At 45.2% G+C, this 24,255-nt stretch overlaps 1 protein-coding gene across 8 annotated transcripts; it reads right to left on the reverse strand.

Moving 5' to 3' along the window:
• Positions 1-9,854: 9,854 nt before the first annotated feature.
• LOC123367126 (interleukin-17F-like) lies at positions 9,855-23,875 on the reverse strand. 8 transcript variants are annotated; one of them, XM_045011169.1, is made up of 6 exons: positions 23,806-23,875; positions 19,299-19,374; positions 16,547-16,641; positions 16,295-16,428; positions 11,442-11,689; positions 9,855-10,654 (listed from the first exon to the last, which is right to left on the reverse strand). In XM_045011169.1, the coding sequence occupies exons 4-6, from the start codon at positions 16,334-16,336 to the stop codon at positions 10,417-10,419; spliced, it is 528 nt and encodes a 175-aa protein (XP_044867104.1). In that variant the 5' UTR covers positions 16,337-16,428; positions 16,547-16,641; positions 19,299-19,374; positions 23,806-23,875; the 3' UTR covers positions 9,855-10,416. The 8 variants fall into 8 exon arrangements, with proteins under 8 accessions (XP_044867104.1, XP_044867105.1, XP_044867106.1 ...); XM_045011170.1 differs by lacking the exon at positions 23,806-23,875 and adding an exon at positions 21,079-21,115; XM_045011171.1 differs by lacking the exon at positions 23,806-23,875 and adding an exon at positions 21,097-21,112.
• Between the last annotated feature and the right edge of the window lie 380 nt (positions 23,876-24,255).

Below are 24,255 nucleotides of genomic sequence, written 5' to 3' on the forward strand. Positions count from 1 at the left end.
AGGTTGGCAACCCCAAACCAGCTTCTTTATTCAGGCAAACTCAAATATATATCAGAGATCTCACCAAATTCTCACCCCCTTGAGATTTTGGCCTTGATTTTCCTCTCATATCCGGCTTCTAAAGTATGTATCACATTTCCTCAGCCGAGCTCTCATCAATTAGCATTATGCAACATAGCTCTATTTATCCATCTATCTAGCAATGTATCTGTGTATTTATATGACTCATCACTATAGTATCTGATCATCTTCCTTTTTTAACTGAGACTAAAAGTAATAATTATCTGCTCTTTTGCTACACTAAAAATCTCAAACCTTCCTTTCTGTTTGCTTTTTATCGTCGATTTTTATCACGTTTTAAGTTTAGCAGGGCTGCTGCTGCTGCTGACGTTTTACAAAGCTGACAGAAAACTCGTGGAACCGAACTGGAAGGGAAGCCAATGATGTGTGAACTGAGGCTCCCTCCCATGAGGCTCCATCCCGTGAGGCTACATCCCGTGACCTTAAATGAGGGAGAGATTGAAATCTTTGGAAAAAAATGGCCGTGGTCATTTATATTTTCAAAAGGAGGTGCTGGATGGACAGATCTGGAGACGGATGTCCCTTATGCATAGAATGGGCCCTGACAGAGCATGCTTTCCTTTCTATCCATCCCAGTCCTGGAAGGATCATTTCTAGGGTAAAGGGAATAGATCAGCCTCCAACTCAGCTCAGTTCTTTACTTCAGACAGTGCCGACTATGGTCATGAAAGTTTGACCACAGGAGACTGGAATGAAACCATGAAATGGCCATCAGATGGTAAAGTATCTGTTTATTTATATTTATTCTATAACGTTTTGGGTGCATACTGAAATGTAAAGACAGACCTGTTTCTCATGGCCATGGAGGCCATATGAGATTGTAGATAGAATTGAAAAGAAATCCTTCCCGGTAGCAAAAGAATTCAGGCAATCAAAAGTCGAGTTCAATATTACTGAAGAAACATGTGCAATACCCAAGAAGCTTTCTGAGCTCTGCAAGTGAGTACAGCAGGCATGAATAGAGTCAGTCGGGAATTTTCCCATGGAACTTTTTTAGTCAGAAAATGTTGATCAACTAAACTAAAACTTTTCCGGGAAATGTTTCAGGTTAGACTAAATTTTTGTTGGAAAAGATGTGTCAGGTCCAGGATGGAATGTTTGGAATCTTGAAACCTTTGGTCTGACTCAGTACGGTTGGATTAGAACATAAGAACAACTGTACTGAGTCAGACCAAAGGTCCATCTAGCCCAGTATCCTGATTTCTGACAGTGTTCAATGCCAGGTGCTCCATAGAGAATGAACAGAACAGATAATTATCAAGTGATCCACCCCTTCTTGCCCGTTCCCAGCTTCTGGCGAACAGAAGCTATGGACACCATCTCTTCCCATCCTGGCTAATAGTCATTAATGGACCTATCCTCCATGAATTTATCCAATTCTTTTTTGAACTCTGTTATAGTCTTGGCCTTCACAAAATCCTCTGGCAAAGAGTTCCACAGGTTACCTGCCCATTGTGTGAAGAAATACTTCCTTTTGTTTAAACCTGACCCCTACTTCTTGCGTTATGAGAAGGAGTAAATAACACTTCCTTATTTACTTTCTCCACAGTAGTCAGGATTTTATAACCTTCTATCATATCCCCACGTAGTCGTCTCTTTTTCAAGCTGAAAAGTCCCAGTCTTATTTCTCTCTCCTCATATGGAAGCTGTTCCATACCCCATTGTTTGAAGGTCCTGAGATTTTGTAAATAATACTTCTCTAAATTCCTAATTGGCCCTCATCACCATAGTAATGGGCATGCTCATTCGAGCCACAAATTATGTCCAGAAAACAAAAGGTCACGTGGTTTGTAACCTGTCCCCCTGGACATATGTCTTCACTGCACATACCCATACGCTTGAAATGAAATAAGAGAAGTGTTTAAAAAGAAGGCGTCTGGCTAAGAGGGGTGACTGCAAGTCATATTAAATAAGACAAAGACAAATCTGTCTTAGAAGGAGTCAACATGGTCCTTCCCACCCCACAAGCTGCAAAGCAAAAACTGTGGTTCAGCAAAAAGGAAGGAAAGAGACAGAGAAGAAAGGCTGAGGGAGAAAGGAGGTTGTAAATCTTATTGGCTTTAAGATTGGAAATAAGGGTGAACTATCTGAGACAGGTTTTTAGCTGAAGTTGGTAATAGGGAATGACATCACGTCTTTGTTAAAGGGTATAAAAAGTAAACTCTTAAAGGGGTCATTGCTAACACCTGCCTGATCACATTGGAGCTGTCCAATATGGGTCTAAGCACCCCGTGGCTAGCCTGTTTGTATATCTCTTGATCAAATGCTTATAAAAGTTTTGTTACTGTTTGGATGTAGTAAATTGCTTATTATTTAGGCTTGTTAGGCACGCTTAGCGCAATTGTATAAATACCATTTGACCTTTGGATTTAATAGAGGAATTGATGGTTACATTAGTGTGGTGCTAATGCCCTGAATAAATAATAATAATTCCAGCACCACCTACCATCCACACAGAAGAACCTCTGACTTGGTTTTGGAGGTGTTTTAAACTTGGGCCAGCTTTCAAGCATGGAGTGTTAGTTACTCCGGCTCTGGTTTAACTTGGGCTGAAAACCTGCCTACTTTGCAGGCTAAATCACTCAAGTGATGACAGTTCTCTAACATCCTTCCCACAATTCCCCTGAAGGACAGACGAGTCCTCCAGTTGACAGAAATTGACTGGGAAAGCATCCTAGAACGTCTCAGCACAAAGAACCATGGGGTATGTCCACAGTCACACACAGAATGCAGAAACAATAGGGATAGAGCAGTGCAGGTAGGGCTTTGAGGTAAGGATGCTCACAGCTGGGCGAGGCTAACCCCAGTGCTCAGAGTCTGGGTACCAATCACTGGGTTTACTGTGCAGTGAAGACATGCCCTTTGTGACTGGTCCCCAAATGATTGTAAGCAGAGTCAGGATGAGCCCCACCCTGACATCTGGTGGTAAATTATGGGGAGTGCGGAAAGTGTTGCATTGGTATTTCGGTTATTTGCATGGGCACTCCCACCCCACTTAGCATACCGCAAAGCAGCATGGGATGGTTACTTTCACAGCTGTGGGAGCCCCCAATTTCGTTGTTATTGAGGCAGGAGGAATGAAATGTTGTCACCCTGATTGGGTAAATGGGGAACTACAAAATTGTCTTGTGATGGGGGGTTTCATTGTCAGCTGGATAGCGCTTGCTAGATGGGGCACATGGGTTCCAAAACCCATTGAGAGGAGAGAGGCTGGGGCCAGTATCTGTACTTGGTGGTGCAGGCTCCTTGTGTGAGCCAGAAGCACCAGTTCCACCTGTGCCTCTCTCCACTGTGGAATGTCAGAGTTAACTTTTGATTCCCTTAAGAATCTAGATGCAGGTTACTGAGCTGAATTCACTGGGGCTCCCCTACTATGAGCTGAAATCACTGAAGAGCTGGACTTGCTGAGCTGGACTTACTGAGCTGAGAGCACTGTGCTAATGAGTGGAGCTGAAATCACTGAAGAGCTGGACTTGCTGAGCTGAGAGCACTGTGCTGATGAGTGGGGGAGCCTGAAGCAATACTGGCAGAGCAGAGCAGAGTTTGTGCAGCCACTGGGTGAGTGGAGCTGAGCAGCTCGTGAGGACGGCTGGAGCGGATCACAGGACAGCTGGTGGACCAGAGCAGCTGGCAGAGTGGAGCAGCCCACAGAGTAAGCGGAGCTGAGCTGTTTGCGGGGACGACTAAGGGAAGCAGAACCCCACGAAGAGGCAGGGCAGCTGGCCCCGAACCACGTAAGGTGCCCCTTTCTACCTAGGCTGGGGAGGGGGACCTCTGCAAAGAGACTCTTGAACTCTGGGCTGCCTGACCCGGGACAGAGACTTTTGAATTGTGGGACTTTTTGGGACTGTGGGTGATTTAGGGGGGTTGCTGGACTCAAGGGCCCAGAGAGAAGGACACGGCCCAAGTTGCTGGGGTGGGTCTTTGCTCACGGTTCGACCTATGAACTCCAGTTGAGGTACTTTCCAAATTTCATGCTTGTTGTTGTTTATCTTATGTAATTAAACCTTTTCTGCTACACCAAGAGTCTGTGCTTGCGAGAGGGGAAGTATTGCCTCCTTGAGGCGCCCAGGGGTGTGTGTAAGATTTTCCCAGGTCACTGGGTGGGGGCTCGAGCTGGTCTGCATTACGTTGTGGGGAAGGGACCCCTAGGTATTGAACCTGGCCCTTGCTGCTATCGTTTCAGCCTGGCAGAGGGGTTACATGATAATGGCCTGCTATTGGCATGGTTGGCGCCTATCAGCGTGAGGAGCAGAGTCTAAAACTTGTTTATAGCCCTTTTGCAATATCGAAGAGGTATAATCCACCTGCAAATGTGCAGTGGAGAGTTCTATTTTTGGAGGAGAACTACCTGCTGGTGTATTTACACCATTTCTGGGACCTGTGCATCTGACCTTCAGTCAGAGGTGAAAGTAAGCTGGTCCGGTCTGGTCCAGTGTACCGGCAAGAGCCAGTTCACTGTGCTGGATCGGACTGGCTTCCCCAATTGGCCGGAGCCACAGGCCCTTTAAATCGCCTCCAGAGCCCTGCAGCCAGAGCCCTGGGGTAGCGGTGGGAGGGCTCTGGTGGTGATTTAAAGGGCCCCTGAGCCTCAGGGCTCCCAGCCGGCTCTCCAGCTGGTAGCTCCGGGAGTGATTTAAAGGGGCTGGGTATTTAAAGGCCCCACCTCTTCCAGTTGAGGCCACACCCCTTGCTCAAGACTCCAGCATATGGGTAAGTCCTTTAAGTTACTTTCATCCCTGCCTTCAGCTTGTTATCTCAGGCCTGGGGAAGAGGCATGGTGGAGGAGTGGTATGCCATGGACATCCTCTGCCAGGGTAAGGTCCAACGCCAGTGGCAAATGTTAAAGCTGCTGCTGAGCAGCTTTAACATCTGGGGGCCTTAGTCTGGAATTCAGGAAGCTAGAACTGGAGCGATCCAGCTTGTGTACTTAGTCGGCTAGTTGAAGTGATAGAAGTCTGTGTTTTGGTGTGGAAGGTCCTGGGCTCAAACCCTGCTGTCAGCCTTTGCTGCAGGGTTATTGTCCACAGCCAGAAGTTTCCCGTACTGTCATTTGCATTAGATAGCTCAGCACTCTCAAGTCTTGTCTGCATAGGTGAAGTCTCAATCGGGGGTCTCCTGACCCACTGAACCCGTGACAAGGAACTCTGTCCACTCTGTAACTGGAGCTGGTTGAAAAATGGGAATACTCTTCAGGAAAAATGTGTCCGTTTTTCAGCAGAATAATTTGAAATTTCTCAGCTAGCTCTATCTCTAACCTCGTCTGCGCTATTGCCACTGATGTTAGCAACTCTGAGGGCCTGAACATAGTAGGCTCTCTGGCTTCAGCAGCTGTTTTCAGCCCAGTGCTGCTCACAGAAAGTCTAACCAGCATAGTTCTGCCTCAGCTGGAGAGTTGTTTGTGGGAGGTAGGGCTCCCAAAAGTGATAACCACAACAGCTGGTGACAGTATGGATCTAAAGTACGTATAGCCCCCGTTCACATAGTATCTGAGCATCTTACAGTCTTCCTGGCAACATCTTGCCAGGTGCTATTGTCCCCGTTTTACAGATTGAAAACTGAGGCACAGAAAGACTGACTTGCCCGAGGTCACACAGGAAGTCTGTGGCACTGCAGAGTATTGAACCTGCATCTTCTAGCTAGCATTCTAACCGCCAGACAATCCTTCCTATCTATAACTAGAGCTGGGGGAAAAATTATGGAAAATTTGTCCCTACTTGTTGTCCAAAAGGAGATTTTTCTAAAGCACGTGAAAGATCCAGGAGTACAAGTCTCATTGACTTTTAGTGGGATTTGTGCTCCTAAATTCCTGAGGTGCTTTGGGAAATCTCCCCCTAAATTCTTTTCCGGTACTTACTTACCCAACCTCAAACTAATCAGTTGTTAGGTACATGCAACCCACCCTGACCTCTGCATCCTTCGCAGGTCTCTATTTTCTGTAGTTTTCACAAATGAGATTTCAGTGGTGACAAACACACCACAAACTTACTCCTTCCAGGAATTACAGCAACATCTAACATCCGGGACTTCTCAGACCTGCCAGACGTTTGAAATGTGGGACATTTTTGTCTTTCTTTTCTCAACAAAATAATGCTTTAAATAAACACAGACAGAGAGCGCTAGCTTTCCACCCCACCTACGCCTCATCACAGCTACTGCAGAAATGCTTTGTCAGCTTGCCCTACATTCAACACCCCTGCGCAGCACTGACTGGTGGTGAGGAATGCATTGCAAGAGCATGAGCATGGAAGAAACCACTCCAGAGATCGGCAAATCTGCATTTCACCTCACCAGTGGTTATCCTCTACCCTCAGCAGTCTCATTCATTCATGTATAGTTCCTCTCACCCACATGGAATGAGCCCAGACAACAGATAATCTGTCTGCTTGCATGGTATAGTTTTGAGATAGATAGAGTTGGCTGGAAATTGAAAAAAGCAATTTGGTGAACAAATGTTGCAGTTGTTTGCTTTTAGCAAAATGCACCCTAAAAATAACTAACTACAAATTTTGGGCAGAATATTGGTATTTATAAAAATAAAAAAAAAATGCTTTCAAAAATGAAAATGTTGTTTTTCCAAAATGTCTGTCAGAAAAAAGAAACAAGAATATAATACCTACCTCCCACAGAGTGCCTTGCATCAGTAGATTTCAAAGCACTTCATAATCTTTAATGCACTTATCCTCACAGCACCCTTGCAAATTATTAACCCCATTTTACAGATGGGGAAAATGAGGCACAGGGAGATTTAGTGACTTGCTCAAGGTCACCCAGGAAGTCTGTGGCAGAGCAGGGACTCAAACACGGGTTTCTGAAGTCCTTAACGATGCCCAAACCACTATACCAAGAAAAAGAGAGTAAGGAAACGAGGAAAAAGCTAAAACACAATAAAGCAAAATGTTCTATATATGTGTCGATTAACAATTTTAATTAAAATGTTGAAAATAGATTTTTCACAAAAATGTTCAAATTTGAAAAAAAAAAAAAGTCACACATCAATAGAAAAAAATCACTGAAAAATGTATGACCAGCTCTAGAGAAAAATCAGTCTGGATGTTTTTAATCTATTGGTGAGCCAAAATATCTAAATGTAAGGGTTTAGCTGCCTTTTGATGTGCGTTTCATATCACATTTCACATCAAAAATCATATGTAGCATTTCCACAGCTCTTATCTTCAAAGAACGATGTACTGAAAATGAAAATTAACTAAATAGATCTGTAGGGTAGGGAAATTAGTGTAATGACCTGGGTTTTATAGATGAGATGTCTGAGACAGCTGGTCAGAATTTGCTGATTCAGTGAAATTGGAATGTTTGTGTGGGGGCAGGCCGATTTTGCCAAAGTATCGACAGAGTCCAGGTACGGTTCTGTTGGAAAAATCCTGGTTTCCTGCCAGGTTGCCTGTCTGGCCTCTCAGCAGCCTGCCTGGTTGTCTGCCGAAGTCCATGGCTTGGTGGCAACCTGCCAAGTGGAGTGTCCCAGGTCTTGTAGGGCCTATGTCCTTGTGCCAGCCAGCTACGTGGACTGTCTTAGAGTCTCAGTCCCTTTCATGGGTAACTTAACATTTTTTGGTTTTCAGTCTCAATTGGAACAAACCCAAATTGCGAAATATCAAAATCCTCTGTGAAAAGAAATCGCCTTTCTCTGCACAGCTCTACTATTCATAGAATAACAAACATGTAGGGGCCCTGAGAGGTCATCTAGATGTGCCCCCCTGTGCTGAGGCAGGACCAAGTGTACCTAGGCCACTCCTGCCAGGTGTTTGTCCACCCTGTTCTGAAAAGCCTCCAATGATGGGAATTCCACAAGCTCCCTTGGAAGCCTATTCCAGAGCTTAACTACCCTCATAGTTAGCAAGCTTTTCCTAATATCTGACCTAAGGCTATGTCTACACTACAAGCTAGGGGTGTGATTCCCCTGGTGGTGTGCACACACTCGCGCTAGCTCCGAGTAGCTGTGCTAACACAGGTAGCGGCAGCAGAGACATGGCTGACCTGTGCTGAGTATTAACTTGCCTGAAATTGGTGGGTACGTACTTGGCACAGCTCTTGGTGTGAGCTAGCTTGATGTGAGCTACTGTGAGTATGTTTGTATGAGCAGGGGAATCAGAGCATAGCTCATAGTATAGACATTGGCTACATCTGCTGCAGATTAAGCCCATCACTTCTTGCCTTACCTCAGTGGACATGAAGAACAACTATTCACAGTCCTCTTTATACCAGCCCTTAACATACAAGGAATTTCATCAGGCCTTGCTGACTTGAATACATCTAAATTATCTATAAAAGCAGCAAAGAATCCTGTGGCACCTTACAGACTAACAGACGTTTTGCAGCATGAGCTTTCGTGGGTGAATACCCACTTCGTCGGATGTATTCACCCACGAAAGCTCATGCTGCAAAACGTCTGTTAGTCTATAAGGTGCCACAGGACTCTTTGCTGCTTTTACAGATCCAGACTAACACGGCTACCCCTCTGATACTAAATTATCTAAATACTCTTTAATGTGTTCTTTTCCCTATTTTGGCTTGTGTTCCTTCCCCCTTGCAGTTAATATTACTTGTGTTGAGTATCCGGTCACTATTAATCTTTTTAGTGAAGACTGAAAGCAAAATAGGCATTAAACATGTTAGTCTTTTTGATATCATCAGTTATTAGCTCTCCTTCCCTACTAAGTAGAGGACCTACACTTTCCTTTTCTTTCTCTTGCTCCTAATGTATTTAAAGAACCTCAGTTTATTGCCTTGTTCCCAGGGCCAGTGCAAGGAAGTTTCGCGCCCTAGGCGAAACTTCCACCTTGCACGCCCCCCCAGCCCTGTGGCAGCTCCCTGCCCCCCACTCCACTCTGAAGTGCCCCCCCGCAGCAGCTCCCCCTCCCCGGGGAGCCGTGCAGCACCTCCCCACCCCAGCTCACCTCTGCTCCGCGTCCTCCCCGAGCACGTCGCCACCGCTCTAATTCTCCTCCTAGGCTTGAGGTGCCAAACAGCTGATTGGCGCTGCAAGCCTGGGAGGTGGGAGAAGTGGAGCAGCGACCGCGCGCTCGGGGAGGAACTGTTGTAAAAAAAAATTGGGGGCACCGCTTTTTGGCGCCCCCAAATCTTGGTGCCCTAGGCAACCGCCTCGTTCGCCTTAATGGTAGCACCGGCCCTGCTTGTTCCTGATTTGGTAGTGTATGATAGACCTCTACCATCCTATTTTTTCCCCTTTTATCTTTACTCAGAAATTCTCAACTGCTCTGCCTCTCACCTTCTTCTGGACCTCTGAAAAAGTGTATGTATTCTTGATTTATAATGCAACACCTCCTCCCTTTTTTCCCTGCTGGTCCTTCGCTGAATAAGCTATACCCCCCTCTCTACCAATATACCTGCCACTGGAATTGAGTGACTTGGCTATGTTGTGAGTCACAGATAATGTGAAAACTGTGCTGCAGATAGCAAACACAATCCTATGTAAATCAGTCACACACAAACAAGGGAGGTGGTACTAGAACCCTGCTTCTTCAGCTCTACCAAACATGAACCTCTATCACTTGAGCTCTAGGAGATCTCTTTTAAGAGACAGCAGTAGTAGAGACCTTATCCTCTCAGTGGGTCACTCATTCGATGGCAACATTGAACACAAAGAAACAGTAGATTTATTCACTGGATTTTTATTGAATAAATACAGATAATAATCAAATATGTTATTTTGAATCTCACCTCTTAATGGTATAAATAATTGTATAAATAGGTAATTTAAATAGAGATACAAAAGTATACCATTTCACCACTGTTTTCCTGGGGATTTACATAGATAGTTAAATTACTGCAAATTTGGTTTTATGTTCCATATCCATTTGCAGAAAAAGAAAGAAAACTACATTTTTGCTTTTTTTAAAGTCTTGTGCTGTTACAAATATAATAATTTACTTTTATGAGCACTTAAAAAAGCCTCTGGATTTTAGAGTCCGATTAAGGTTGATTTCCCCAAGGCTTTGATTGACTCTAGAGCTGGTCAAAATGGTTTGAATTTTGAAATAAAAAACAACAAACAATTGGGGGAAAAGGTTGATATCAAATTATGAAAGTTTTCACCCTTTTATCTTGCACTTACGGATCTGGTTTCAGAATTTCAAAATCTGGGGGAAATTTTTTTAAAAAATTGTGTATTTCTCCCCTCTTTTTTGGCCAGCTGTCTTTGAAACTGGCTATTGATTATGGCCTGGCCCAATTCCAGTGAAATCAGTGGGAAGACTCCAACTCTTTTCAGTGGGAGTTGGATCAGGCCATTTGTTAAATCTGAGGCCCATGGCTGGTTCTCCATGTGGTTTCCTTCTTCTGATCTTCTGGCTTCTCTTACTGCAGGTAGTGGATGATGGGCCTGGCACAGGTGCAGCCCACGGTGACCAGCTGTTTCTCCAGCCGGTAAGCGTGCTGGCAGCCTCTCTGCTCCCGTTGGAGAACAAGGATCTCGTGTTGGATGGGGATGGAATTCATGCTGTAGTCCTCCTGTCCGGTGGAGTCCACACAGCTGTAATGGCGGCACTTGGCCTGAGCGATCACTTGGGGGAACCGGTTGGGATCTTCGTTAATGCTGTGAAGCAAGACACAAAGAGAACGAACTGGTCAAAGTGGAAGCCTGGCCACTGCCCTGAATCAGCAGGGCTTTCTCCTCAGCTAATTCTTGCTCATCACCCAACCACAGTTTGCAAATGCCTCCTTGAGATGCACCTTTTCCCATGACTCCTAGAGTCAGCTTGTGCTGGGTCAAAGTCTGAGCTCCTGCAATGCTCAATCACTTCATGAGTCTGACTAGTTTCAATGGGAGTTTTTGCCTGAATAAGGATTGATTACAATTGGATGAAGGGTTCAATATTAGGCCCAATGTTCCCAAAGCCTAGTGTCTCGCTAACATCAATGGCAAAACTCCCATTGACTTAAATGGTGTAGGATTGAGCCCTTGGGGGTAATTTGCTGGACTTTCTGAGGCAGGATTTGCACTCAGGTGTCAGACTAGAAATGGCTCTGAAAAAAAGAGCAGTGATAAATCCTAAAGCTAATTAGTTTTCTATCATTAGTGCTGAGTTGGACCATCTTTTTGTTCACTTTTTGTACAGTGCCTAGCGCATGGGGTCTTAGTCCATGACGGGGGCTCCTAGATGCTACCACAATACAAATAAATAATAACAATGAATAAATATCTAGTTATCATTTTTTGCATCAGGAATCTGACCCTCACCACATGGACTGGCAGGTCAAAGTTCATGTTTCTGGATACAGCAGTGCACTGTGTTTTGTCCTGGGGACATCCCCTCTGTCTGCCTTAGCAGTGCTTTGGAAGAGCCCAGTGCATTTCCAGACAATGGGGACATGAACTGTACCTGTAATCCCAGGGAGACATAGACCGGTTACTGACATCATGGCCCACTTTGATAGCATGCTTTGTGCTGCTGATGCTTATGTCAACTTGCACACTTAGAGGGAATTTGAAATCCTTTCGGGGCGGGCAGTCATCACTCTTTTTCTCATCGGTGCCTCTCTCTATGTTGAATCCAGGCTGCACTGCCTTTCCGTGGGCTGAATTCTTAGCCTGGAGCACCAGGATCAGCATTAACAGCAGTGAAGGGAACTGAAATAGAGAAACACCACGATTAGTTAATGCAGAGCACAGAATGCAGGAATGGGTTGTGTAGCTTCAACAACAAATTATATCCTGAAATTCAACTCTTGGCTTGGAGGTCTCATGCACGCCTAACTCGGCTTGTGGTTGGTAGGTTCAGAGATGAACAAAGTTCTACTTCACTCACAGAAACCTTTGTGTCTAAAGAGAACCCATGGCAATTCTCATGATTTTTATGAGATGGATGCACTTATAAACATCTAACATATAAAAAAGTAAATTCCTAGGAAGATACACACCTTTGCAAAAATACAGCAGAGTGCGGGTTAGTGTTTAGGATTGGGAGCTAGGAATCCTCTTTCCAGGCCCAATCTCTGCTAGTGTAAATGAGAATAGCTCCATTAACATCTATGGACTTTTGACCATTTACACAAGCAGACAATTTGCCCCCCGACTCCAGATTTTTTGCAGAGATAACTCATCAATGGCTGAGGGTAGAAACATCAAACTTAGCTTGTTCTCACTGAGACTAGATATAAAACAAAGTCTGAAGACAGTAAGTTCTTTTACTGTAAATTAGTAGTATGAGAAATTCCAGGTTGTATTAAATAATAAATAATCTAATTGAACAAATAATTTCACATAAAGGAACTCTACTCTAAGAAATAAGCACAAGGAGACACAGTAAGGTTGAGTTTTCAATCTTATTGTTTCATTTCCTGACTTTGGAGTGCCTGAATTCTCAAAGTTAATATTGAATTAGTACTAGTTTTGTGTATGGAAAAACATATCTCCTAATAATCCAGAACAGCGCAAAGCAGCCACAGCACACTAGTGATTCTGATCCTAAACATTAGAATTTTTAAAAAAGAAAAGATTTAGGATTGATATTTTATATCTTCAATTGATTAGTGATATCACCTAGTCGCATTCTCGGTGGTTTCCTTCTTTACTTTTCATGTATGACATTTTTAACAATTAAAGGGAAAAAAAAGGGAAATACCCCCCAAAAAACTCAGTTAAGGTTGACCGTACAAACTGGTAACTAAATTGTAAAAGAAAAATCACTAAAAAGTTGTATTTGTCCTCAAAACAAGCATTATAAACCCAGTAATTCAGAATTACAGTGAAAAGAAATGTAAACATTTTAAGGTACAAAAATGCATAGCAAAGGTGCTAATAACCATTACTCTGCCCCGTAGTGATTCTATGCGATAGCCATATGTTCTAGTATTTGCTGGTCCCAATTTAGATTAAATTGATTATTAAAAATAGGTAGATCAGTTTATCTACAAATATCTATTAGAAATTACATCGGTTACAATCAAATTTAACAAAACTGGTACTTACCAATGTAGCACTCCTTGTAAAAGTCATTGTATTGCAGTGTCTCTTACTTTGTCTGATGTGTGTATAGGATATTTTCAACTGAACCTGTCTGTGTGCATGAACTTCAGGGCTTTATATAAGGACTTCTGCCGTCACTGCCCTAGTTTCCGTTGTAATTCCATTGCAATTGGTTTTTCCCAACCTTATTTGTGGTTCTTGCTCTGGACTGTGACTTAACTTTATATAAAACTTTACATACTTTACTGAAACTTCCACTCCAGGAAATGAAGTTGTTGTGGTAACTGACAAACTTCTACCAGTTAATCTTAAAAAACCCTGGTTGATTTCAAGGATTTTGAGTATAAACTGTCATAAGTAGTAAATTAGTGTCAGTTTGGAATATTTGCATAATTTGCTCCCTTTCTGGAACAAAATTGAAGTCAGACACAAAATCCTTATGCTGTATTGATCAGAAATAAGCTTAGGTGCTAAGTGAATTCAGGTAACTGTGGTTATTTCATCAAATGTAGGTTGAGATACTCGGTGGTTTTCCTGGCAACACCACATGTATCATAGATGCTGTACTGTCACAGGAATATAGGAATATATGTGCCAGACTGGATCCTACCCATGGTCCATCTAGTCCAACAACCTGTCTCTGATAGTGGCCAGCACAAGAAGTTTCACGGGAAGGTACAACCCCCCCTTAAGTGGATATTCTGGGGAGAACCTGCTGCCAAGGAGGGTTTCCTTCTGTCTTCCAATATTTATTAGAGGCTGGCTTATACTCTGACACACGAAGGTTTAAATCCCTTCCCGAACACTTTGTTTCTTTTAACATTTACTCTTATAACTCAGGATGGTCTTGTTACCTATATCAATGCCCAGTCTCTGTTTCAATTCTGCTAAGATCTTGGCCTCAATTATAGATTGTGGTAATGAGTTCTACAGACTAATAATGCATAAGGTGAAAACTTACTTCATTTTACTCGTTTTGAATTTACCAGCCTTCCATGTCACTGAATGGCCTCTTGTATTCTGAGAGTGGGAGAAGAGAAATTCTCAATCTACTTTCTCTATCCCATTCATTATTCTTTCTGTGTGGAAGGTAGGTTATTCAGAGTGCCAGCAAGTTAAACTCTGTTGGGAGGCTAGGAAGAGATGAGATGGGCTATCATAATGCTGGAAGGAAGATAATACTTAGTCCTGCCATGAGTGCCGGGCATAGGACTAGATGATCTCAAGGTCTCTTCCAGTCCTATGATTATCTATCTATCTATCTATCTATCTATCTATCTAATCGCCACCAATCACTGTAGTATCTGAACACTTGCTATTTAAAATCAATGGCAATAGTGAAGTCGCTACTTGAGCTCATGTTGGGTGGTAGGAGTTTAAGTTAAAAGGGGCCATCTGTGTCATTTTTATGATGAAAAGGCCTTTTTTCAAAGGGGAGGATTTTGCAGTGTTTCCTAAAGCCAGCCAGACTCTGGATTCATCTGACCTCCTCTGGAAGTCTGTTCCATCTCTGGATCCCCACAACTGAAATGGTCTCCTCTGGTTCCCCTGCTCCCTAAGGTGAACAGTCCTTCTCTTTTCAGCTGCTCTTCATACAAGAATTTTTTCATGCTTCTAATTGTTCCCTAAGGCAGCCTGTTCACAGATGGGAGAAGAGTCATCACACACTGGTACAAAGAGCAGATTGGTTCATTATTCAGGGCCTTTTCTTATAGTTGATTTTTCACTCTAGACTCATTGACCTGACTGAAAGGGGCTGGCAAAAGGAATCCCTCCTTTGGACACAATTAAGAGAAGGGAAAACATATGGGACTTAACACAGAGGACATGCAAACAGTGTCCCAGAATAGACAAGGATGGTGAAACCTTGTTTGCACTCGCAGCAATGTCTGATGGCATGGGAAGGAAGTTATTGCCCGTGGAACAATGGCAGGATGTAAACCTTAGGAAGTACTACAAGCTTGAAGCTGCAAGGTGCTCAGCATTGGCTGTGAGATGCTGCGCTCCGTCAGCTCCTTCTGCCTTCAATGGGAGCTGAAGGCATTTGAGGCATTAGTACTTCTTAGGCCATATGCCAACACACAGATGGACAGTATGTTGGGCAAAGAATTATAATTGGACTGAGGATATCATGTACATTTACAAAGCCACTGAGTCAATTCTACCTGTCAGTCTTCTGTCTGATGCCCATGGGTAATGCACCCCATCACCAGGGTAACCAGGTGCCACAGACACAAATTAAATGCAACCGTTCATTCAGCAGGATTTGGCAGTGTTTCCACTGATCCATCACTCACCAGCAGGGTCCCTCAGCCTTGTTTGGGGAAGGCATAGCTGCCTAGTTTGGCACTGACATTATTGTAAAGAGGTTGGTGTAAACAGGTGAGTGTGGTGTTAGGCCCTGCGGGTGGACAGACTCCGCTTCCTTCTGATTTCTGGTGGTGGTGAATTCCACAGTCAGGAGCCCCCTCAGAGAATAAGGAATCCCAGCTTCTGAGAGTTTTATCAACCACCCGGTGTTTTATCAACCTCAGTGTCCCTGGTGATAGCAACTGCTCAGTTTGTATTCGTTTCCTATGTAGGTAAAACTCCTATTGAAGTAACTGAACACCCCAAAAGATTGGGCCCCGGTTTGACATTTGTAAGCCTGATCTTGCAAGATGATGACTTCTTTGGAAGCATCTCCAGCATTTGGCTGCTGGATGAGATCCTTGGCTGGGGTAAATCAGAATAGCTTCATAGACATCAATGGAGCAATGCTGATTTACACCAGTGGAGGATCTAGTCCTCTATGTCTTACAAAGAAGGTCCTGGTGGATACATTTCCCCCATGACTTGGCTTGTCATGCTTGGGGGAGTAGCTTTATTTCTTGGCACACAATCTCCATCCATTCTTTTGGGGATATTGAAATTCAAAACCTCCAGGAAAGGTTCAGCATCAGCATGATCTGGACTGATCATCTTTTCCTAGTGACCTTTATGTTAATAGATTATATATCGAAAGGGATAAATCCAACCCTGGTATACAGAGCAAAACCCTATTAACTTCAAGGGAGTGTTGTGGGATGAATGTGGTCTATACCCACGTGTCCGTTCATCTCTCGTGTGGCTCTACCTCTGGGATAGACTTGTACATCTCCCATCCCATCTCAGACATGGAATAGCTCTTGCTCCAGGCACGATCTTAAATTGTGTCAGGGTTGGGAAGGAAGGACTAGGAATAGCAGAGCAGTGACGGAAAATTGCTCCTTTGGGGCCAGATCTCACCTCTTGTTCAGATGCCTTGGCCCCAGTGCAGATGAGGTGCATGCCAAATGCACTGCCTGCATGCACCAATACACCTTCTCTGCATTGAAACGCAGGTATAATTCAGTTCTCCGAGGTGATGGGAGAACTTCACCCTTGGTGATGAAAGGGCAAAAGGAAAAGGTGGTTATGGCACTCATTATTCCCCTCTGGGACCTGAATATGACCTTGGGATGACCTCAGTGTAATAAGATCTCCCAGTCTCAGCCTTACCTCTTCCCTGGACGATGGATCTTCCACCCACAGGCCACTTCCCAGTCAACCATCAAGAACAGAAATCTGATTTCACTACCCAGGCAGCTGGGCTCCTGATAAAGGTGAGTGCTCATCAGTGGTTGTGTATCACAGTGTTCACTACCAAAGAACTGCTACAATTGTTACATCATTTTATCTTCCTAAAGGAGCTAACTTATAGAACCAGGTTCAACTCTGGCATATCAGTAAAATTCCCATTCAGTTCAATGAGATTGGGAAGGAAGTTTTTTCACCCAACTATTACTGAGTTTGAGTGAAATTGTAAAATATAGTTTATTGAGATACATATTCTGCAATGTTCATAGATCACTGGATAGATAGATAGACAAGAGTTCGACAGAGGGAAATAAAATCATAAGTAAATCCATAAATAAATATGTATTGTATTTGGTAAGTGTAATTATATGTGTGTGTATAAAATTGTGTATTTTATATATATATACATACCCTTTTAGTTGAAAAAAAAAAGGTTATACCGTTAAAAATTCCCCCTTCCCCTTCAAAATATGCATTGAGCAATGGAAAATGTAGGCTATGTTTCAGGAACAGTGAGCACTACTACACCGCGGAAACCCCATAGTTTGAATAATTAACACTAGACTGAACAAAGCAATGACGAATATAGAGTGCAGGATACAATCCAGCTCTGACGTCTTTCTGGGCAAGGACTAGAAGTCCTAATGCATTTTCTTTCCAACTTCTAATTTTGGTGATTCCATGAGCGAAGGTTGTGCTAATTTGAAGCATGCTTAATATCTGCTCATTGGTACAAACCCTGTCTTCAGTTTTTTCAAAGGGATGTAACTGAGGGTAGAATTTAGTCCTCTATTTCTGGGATAACCATGACCTATATCACCTCCCTCCGAAGTACGCTAAGATCTGAAATGTTAAATGCGTAGTTTAATTTCCTCTCAAAGTTAGAGACATACAGGCTAACGGAAACCCTTCCCTCAGAGAGGGGTTTTCTCTTCAGCCACTTACTGAAATACTCAAAGTGGGTCAGGGAACTTTCCATTTCTGAAACCAACAAAGATCTCAAAAATATATGTCTGGCTTAAGGTTAGACCGATGGAACCTGACCCTGAATCGAGGCTGATCAGTGGTCTGGGTCATTTTGATGTGTGAATAGATAACATCCTGATGTAGCCTGATATTTAAAATGATTAAGAAATCTACCTGTGGTTTGTTTTATGAGTTATGAAATCTATTGATCTGCAATTATTATGAAAATACAGACACAGAGGGAGGAAGAGTGGGCAAACCCCAGGATGTATATCCAGGAATGACATAATATGGGCAAAGGAAGTTGCAACAATACAGACAATATCTCTCTAAACCCATTGTTCTGTGCTGGAATCATGGGAGTCAGGAAGAAATCCCGTCCAGAGGTATACTATTGCACCACCAGGTATATTCATAATAATATGGTGTGCTCTGGCAGTAAACTCTGGCAGGTGTGCAAGATATTTGCATCTGCTTCTGAGCCTCATGAGACAGGATCATAGAGCTGTAGAAGTCAAACATGGTAAAGACCTGGTCTGTCATTTAATCCATCTTTCTGCCAATTAAGGTGTCAGAGTCCCCCCCCACACTCTGAACTCTGGGGTACAGATGTGGGGACCCACATGAAAGACCCCCCTAAGTTTATATTCTACCAGCTTAGCTTAAAACTTCACCAAGAGACAAATTCCTTTCCTTGTCCTTGGACGGTATTGCTGCCACCACCAAGTGATTTACACAAAAATTTAGGAAAGGGTCATTTGGAAACCCTGTCCCCCCAAAATATCCCCCTAAGCCCCTTCACCCCCTTTCCTGCGGAGGCTTGAGAATAATATACCAACCAATTGCCTTAGCAATGAGGGCACAGACCAGATCTTTTGTCTTCACGACACTGAAAATAAATCAGGTTTTTAAAAGAAGAACTTGATTATCAAGAAAAAGTAAAAGAATCACACCTACAAAATCAGGATGAAACATAACTTTACATGGTAATAAAAAGATTTAAAACATAGAGGATTCCCCTCTAGGCTCAGCTTCACAGTTACAAAAACAGGAATAAAGCTATCTCTGTAGCATAGGAAAATTCACAAGCTAAAACAGGGGTTGCCTAGTGTTTCAGAAGTGGTGTGCCTAGTCTTCATTTATTCACTCTAATTTAAGGTTTCACATGCCAGGGATACATTTCAATGTTTTTAGAAGGTCTCTTTGTATCAGGGCCGGCTCCAGGGTTTTTGCCACCCCAAGCAGCAAAAAACAACAACAAAAAACGCCATGATCACGATCTGCAGCTCTACCGCTGCTGCTTAAGTCTTCGGCAGCAATTCAGCGGCTGGTCCTTCACTCCGAGAGCGAGTGAGGGACCCGCCACCGAATTGCCACCGAAGACCCGGATGTGCCACCCCTCACCATTGGCCGCCCCAAGCAGCTGCTTGCTGGGCTCGTGCCTGGAGCTGGCCCTGCTTTCTATAAGTCTATAATATATAACTAAACTATTGTTGTATGTAAAGTAAACAAGGTTTTTAAAATGTTTATGAAGCTTCATTTAAAATTAAATTAAAATGCAGAGCCCCCCAGTCCAGAGGCCAGGACCCAGGCAGTGTGAGTGCCACTGAAAATCAGCTTGTGTGCCACCTTTGGCGCGCGTGCCATAGGTTGCCTACTCCTGAGCTAAAACAAAAGATAACCTAATGCATTTCCTTGCCTTACTTACAATTTCTGTGATTTTAGATGGATTATTCCAGATATATTGTCAGGAGATGTGGTACCTGCTTGGCTTCTCTCTCCATCTGGAGAGGGAACAAAAAAAGAGAACAAATAAATCCTTCCCCACCCCAAGGGCTGCTGGGGGGGTGGGGAGGAAGTGGGGCAATTTGCCCCAGGCCCCACAGGGGCCCCCACGAGAATATAGTATCTGTAGTATTGCAACTTTTTTTTATGGAAGGGGCCACCAAAATTGCTTTGGCCCAGGTCCCCTGAATCCTCTGGGCAGCCTGTCCCCCCCAGATTTAAAGTATCTTCTTTCGTCATTGGTCCTTCTGGCCAGGTGCCAACTAGATTATTTGAACTGTTTAACCCCTTACAGGTAAGGCAATTCAGTACAGCTGCCAAGGCAGGGTTTTATGCTACTCTTTCCTCTACATTTATGACAGAAGGTTTGCTCTCTACGGTGTATTTCCTGGACCTATGTCAAGTCTAACTTTACATGCCTCAGGCAATAGGTGCTTCCACCATTTTAACTATAGTCCAGTGTTCCTCATTAGCACCCTCTTGGTTCATCCCAACAATTCTTCTCCCTTCTCTACACCCTTTAAATATTTGTAGCCCATATCTCCATCTTAGCCAAACAAAGCATAATTACAGCATGAGATCAGTAGTCTATTCCAAATGACACACAGCTCTGTATTGATGGCATATCTGAGGAGGTTCCTGGGTTAGCGCTGGCATTTCTGAAACGTTGTCCAATGACAGAAACATGGGCATTGCCGTGTCGTGACTAAGGCTAAGCTTGTGTCATGGTTATTTTTAGTAAAAGTCATGGACAGGTCACGGGCGATAAATAAAAATTCATGGAAGCCGTGACCTGTCTGTGACTTTTGCTGCTGCAACTCAGCTCCATGGTTTCTCCCGCCACTAGGGTGACCATATTTCCCAAACAGAAAACGGGACACCCCCAGCTGCTTGCCTGAGGCGCCCCTCTCCCCCACTCCCAAGGCTGTCACCTGTCACTGAAACCTTGAGGAGGCCCCCCTCAGCAGTCTGTCACCTGATGCTGGAACATTGCAGGCCCCCCCCCCCCCGTGTTGCTTGTCAATGCTGTTGCCTGTCGCTGGAACCCTGGCAGGACCCCCACGGATTCTGTGACTTCCATGACATAAACGTAGCCTTAGTCATGACATCTGGATTGTGCTAGCGTTGGTGAACTGTGGGGCAACACTATCATGTTGCATCAAAATATCCTCCAAGCATCATCATCTAGTGAGGTTCTGTCTCAACTTATTGTCGTTCTACAGGCCTGAGAGTCCTTTGGAAAGCAGTGGAGTTAACCAGGACATCAACCTGAGAGAACTGGGATGATTCCAGATATAGCAGAGTGGGTGAGAAAACTACATCTAGGTTTGTTCTTTTCACTTTACCATGGGAGAGGTTAGATAGTCTGGCCAGAGAGACCATCCCATAGAGGAGAATGGGGGCAAGCAGCACCCAGACTAAAACTCCCACGAGTCACCATTGCGCCTTTTAAACAGATGCAGCTTAATGTCGAACTCACTCGAAACGAAACATTTGGATTTAGTTTAGTTTAGTTGAAACGAAACATTTTTTGACATTTCCAAATCCAAATTTTTTGGCACTTTGCATTCTGTGAAAAATGTCAATTTGTTCAGATTTGTGATGAAAGCAAATGTTAAAATATTGGAATTTTCCACAGGATGGAAATTCCAATTTTCGCTCAACAGGATTATTTCTGTGTTCAAAAAGGACTCCACCCACACCTTGCACCTTTCCTTCACCTTGTGCCACTCTAGTGTGAGACAATGTATAGGATTTGTCTTCATAGCATAGAGTTATATAGCATCATGGTCAGGTGATATGGAAATGATTGTGATGTCACAGATTTAATTATCGTTGTGACTTCAACACAAGGCCAGGTTAAGAAAAAAACTAGGCTGTAAGAGAGGAAGCATTTCGTTTTCTTCAACCCCTTTGAGATGATGAAATAGGGGTAATACCAATGCCTTGTGCTTCTGTCATGCTTTTCACTCAAATATTTCAGAACAATGTCATTTTACAACACTCCATTGAAGGTGTGTATGGTTATCCCCCGGCGGAAACCGAGGCACAGAAAAGTTGAGGCCAACATTTTCAAACTTGGATGCCTACAGTTAGGTGCCTATTTAAGTGGCGTGATTTTCAGAGGTGCTAAACACTCATAACTCACGCTGACGTCAATAGGTACTTCAGGTGCTCAGCACCTTTGAAAATTAAGCCACTGAATGGCTTATGCAAAGCCTAGTGAAATCAATGGGAGTCTTTCCATTGATGTCAATGAGGCTATTCCCGTGCTTGAAGTTAAATTCATGCTTAAGGATGTTGCTGAACCAGAGCCCTCCTTAGCTGCCAAGTGTGGATTTAAGGGTGTAACTTAAGGCACCCAAGTCTGAACATTTTGGCCTCAGTGACTTTCTCCAGGCCACACTGTGAGCAGGGGTAGAGCAGCAAAAAGAACTCAGAAGTCCTGCCTCTCAGTGCTATGATCCAGCCGTGTGGTAGCCAACACTGCTTCCTAATAGCTGAAAGGAAAAAGGATTTTTGTCCCAGACAGCATGGCCCAATGTGTCAGCCCCTGTTATCCTAGCATAGCAGCCCCTCACAAGCTTTGTTTGCTCTATTTATTCCCCTCACCCCCCGTGTGAAGTGGCCCAGTGCTCTCGTCCCCCTTTTACACATGAAGAAGCTAAGTGATTTGACCAAGGTCCCCGAGATAGTCTGTGGCATTGCAAGGAATTGAGCCCAGGTTTCCAACTAGTGGCCTAACCCTTATGTTATCCTTTCTCTTTCAGAGAGCAAGCATGCTGAGAAGGGGGCAACCCTCACCCAGGAACCCCCCCCGTGTCCCTTCGAACGGCTGCTGCCAGAGCATAAACGGTGATCTCCTCTTGCACACCTGTCTTTCTCAAGCTCAGCTAAATCTATACTGCGGTTACACATCCGATGTGGTTTCTCACAGTGGTTAATGTCTGATAGTTAATAGATATTTTATAGATAGCAAGGGAGCTGCTTTGAAGGAAACCCTCAGCCACTCACGGTGCTCTGCAGTTGCTGCTAACCAGGAGGGGGTGGGGGGAAGAGGGAGAGAGAGTTGCCAGAAACGTGGGCTGGATTTTAATCATAGGCAAGTTTTTTTCCCCCCAGCCTGATCCATGTTAATTTATATAGGGTAGATTTGCACCTTGCAGTCTGTCCCCAGGAAGGGACAACATGTGTTTGCACTGCCCTAGGTGCAGAACAGGGCAGGGCTGCTGGAACAGATTTTACAGTGCAGCAGCTGAGAGGCATTGAACCAAACTGTAAACCCTGTGTGTGATGGAAACCACTTCGAGCCAGGCGGTGCAGAAGCATCCCCTCCCCGCACCTGTAGTTCCAGCACCCATGGAACAGGGACCATAGGCGTCAACGTCTACTGGTGCTGGTGGGTGCTAGACCTCGCTCTGCACCCGGCCCCACCCTGACTCCACCCCTGCCCACCCCCTCCTGCCCCTCATTCCAACCCCTTCCCCAAAGTCCCCGCCCCAACTCCGCCCCCTCCCTGCCTCTATTCTGACCAGGGCCGCCCAGAGGGCGGGGCAAGAGGGGCAATTTGCCCCAGGCCCCGGGCCCCACAGGGGCCCCCACGAGAGTTTTTCGGGGCCCCTGGAGCGGGGTCCTTCACTCGCTCTGGGGGGGCCGGAAAACTCTCACGGGCCCGGGCCCCCAGAGCTTCTTCGCTCCCGGTCTTCGCTGGTGGGGGGTCCTTCTGCTCCGGGGCGGAAGGACCCCCCACTGGTGAATTACTGCCGAAGCGGGACCCACCGCCGGAGTGCAGCTCGGTCTTCGGCGGTAATTCAGCGGCGGGGGGGGGGCGGGCCCCTTCCATTCTGGGATCCGCCGCCGAAGTGCCCCGGAGACCCGCGGTGGGGGCCCCCCGCCGCCGAATTACCGCCGAAGACCGGGCTGCACTCCGGCGGCGGGTCCCGCTTCGGCGGTAATTCGGCGGCGGGGGGGCCCCCGCCGCGGGTCTTCGGGGCACTTCGGTGACAGGTCCCTGACCAGAAGGGCCCCCCCGCCGCCGAAGACCTCAGGCCCCCGGAATCCTCTGGGCGGCCCTGATTCCGACTCCTTCTCCAAATCCCCGCCCCGGCCCAGCCTCTTCCCTGTCTCCTCCCCTGACGGCGCCACGTTCCCGCTCCTCCCCCTTCCCTCCCAGAGTTGGCTACAGCTGTTTGGTGGCGGCAAGCGCTGGGAGGTAGGCGGAGGAGTGGGGGCGCAGTGCGCTCAGGGGAGGAGGTGAGGTGAGGAGGGGAGCTTGGCTGCTGGTGGGTGCAGAGCACCCACTAATTTTTCCCCGTGGGTGCTCCAGCCCCAGAGCGCCTACGGAGTCGGCGCCTATGACAGGGACTGAATTGTGACTCAGAGTCAGGTCCCTGGTTCCTTCCAGGGAAGTAAGCTGTGCCACCCCTTACCTGGCTTCCACCTATTGCCTGCCCAGCTGTACAGGAGGGAGAGTAGCAGCCTCAGGGCGGTTGCCCTCCCTGCCTGCATTGTGACATGTTATTATCTGTATTACCATCATGCCTGGAAGTCCCTGTCATGGTCCAGAACCCCATTGTGCTAGGTGCTGTACCAACATATAACAAAAAGACAGGCACTGCCCCAGAGAACTTGCAGTGTAGAGACTAGAACAAGAGACAGCAGATGGATACAGACAGACAGGGGAGCACAAGGAAACCACGAGACAATATTGGTCAGCATGACCGGCAGTGGTGTTAGTACCCCCCTGGCCTAACCATTGTCAACTGTTTTCTGTAGCCATCGGGGCACAGGAGAGTTGCGAGGAGAAGGTGGATAATGAGGTGGTTTTGTGGGTGTTTATGGGGAGCACTTCCCAGGTGTGAGGGGCACCGGGGGAGCGA

This window comes from Mauremys mutica, chromosome 3 (assembly GCF_020497125.1).
Source record: "Mauremys mutica isolate MM-2020 ecotype Southern chromosome 3, ASM2049712v1, whole genome shotgun sequence".
NCBI lineage: Eukaryota > Metazoa > Chordata > Testudines > Geoemydidae > Mauremys > Mauremys mutica.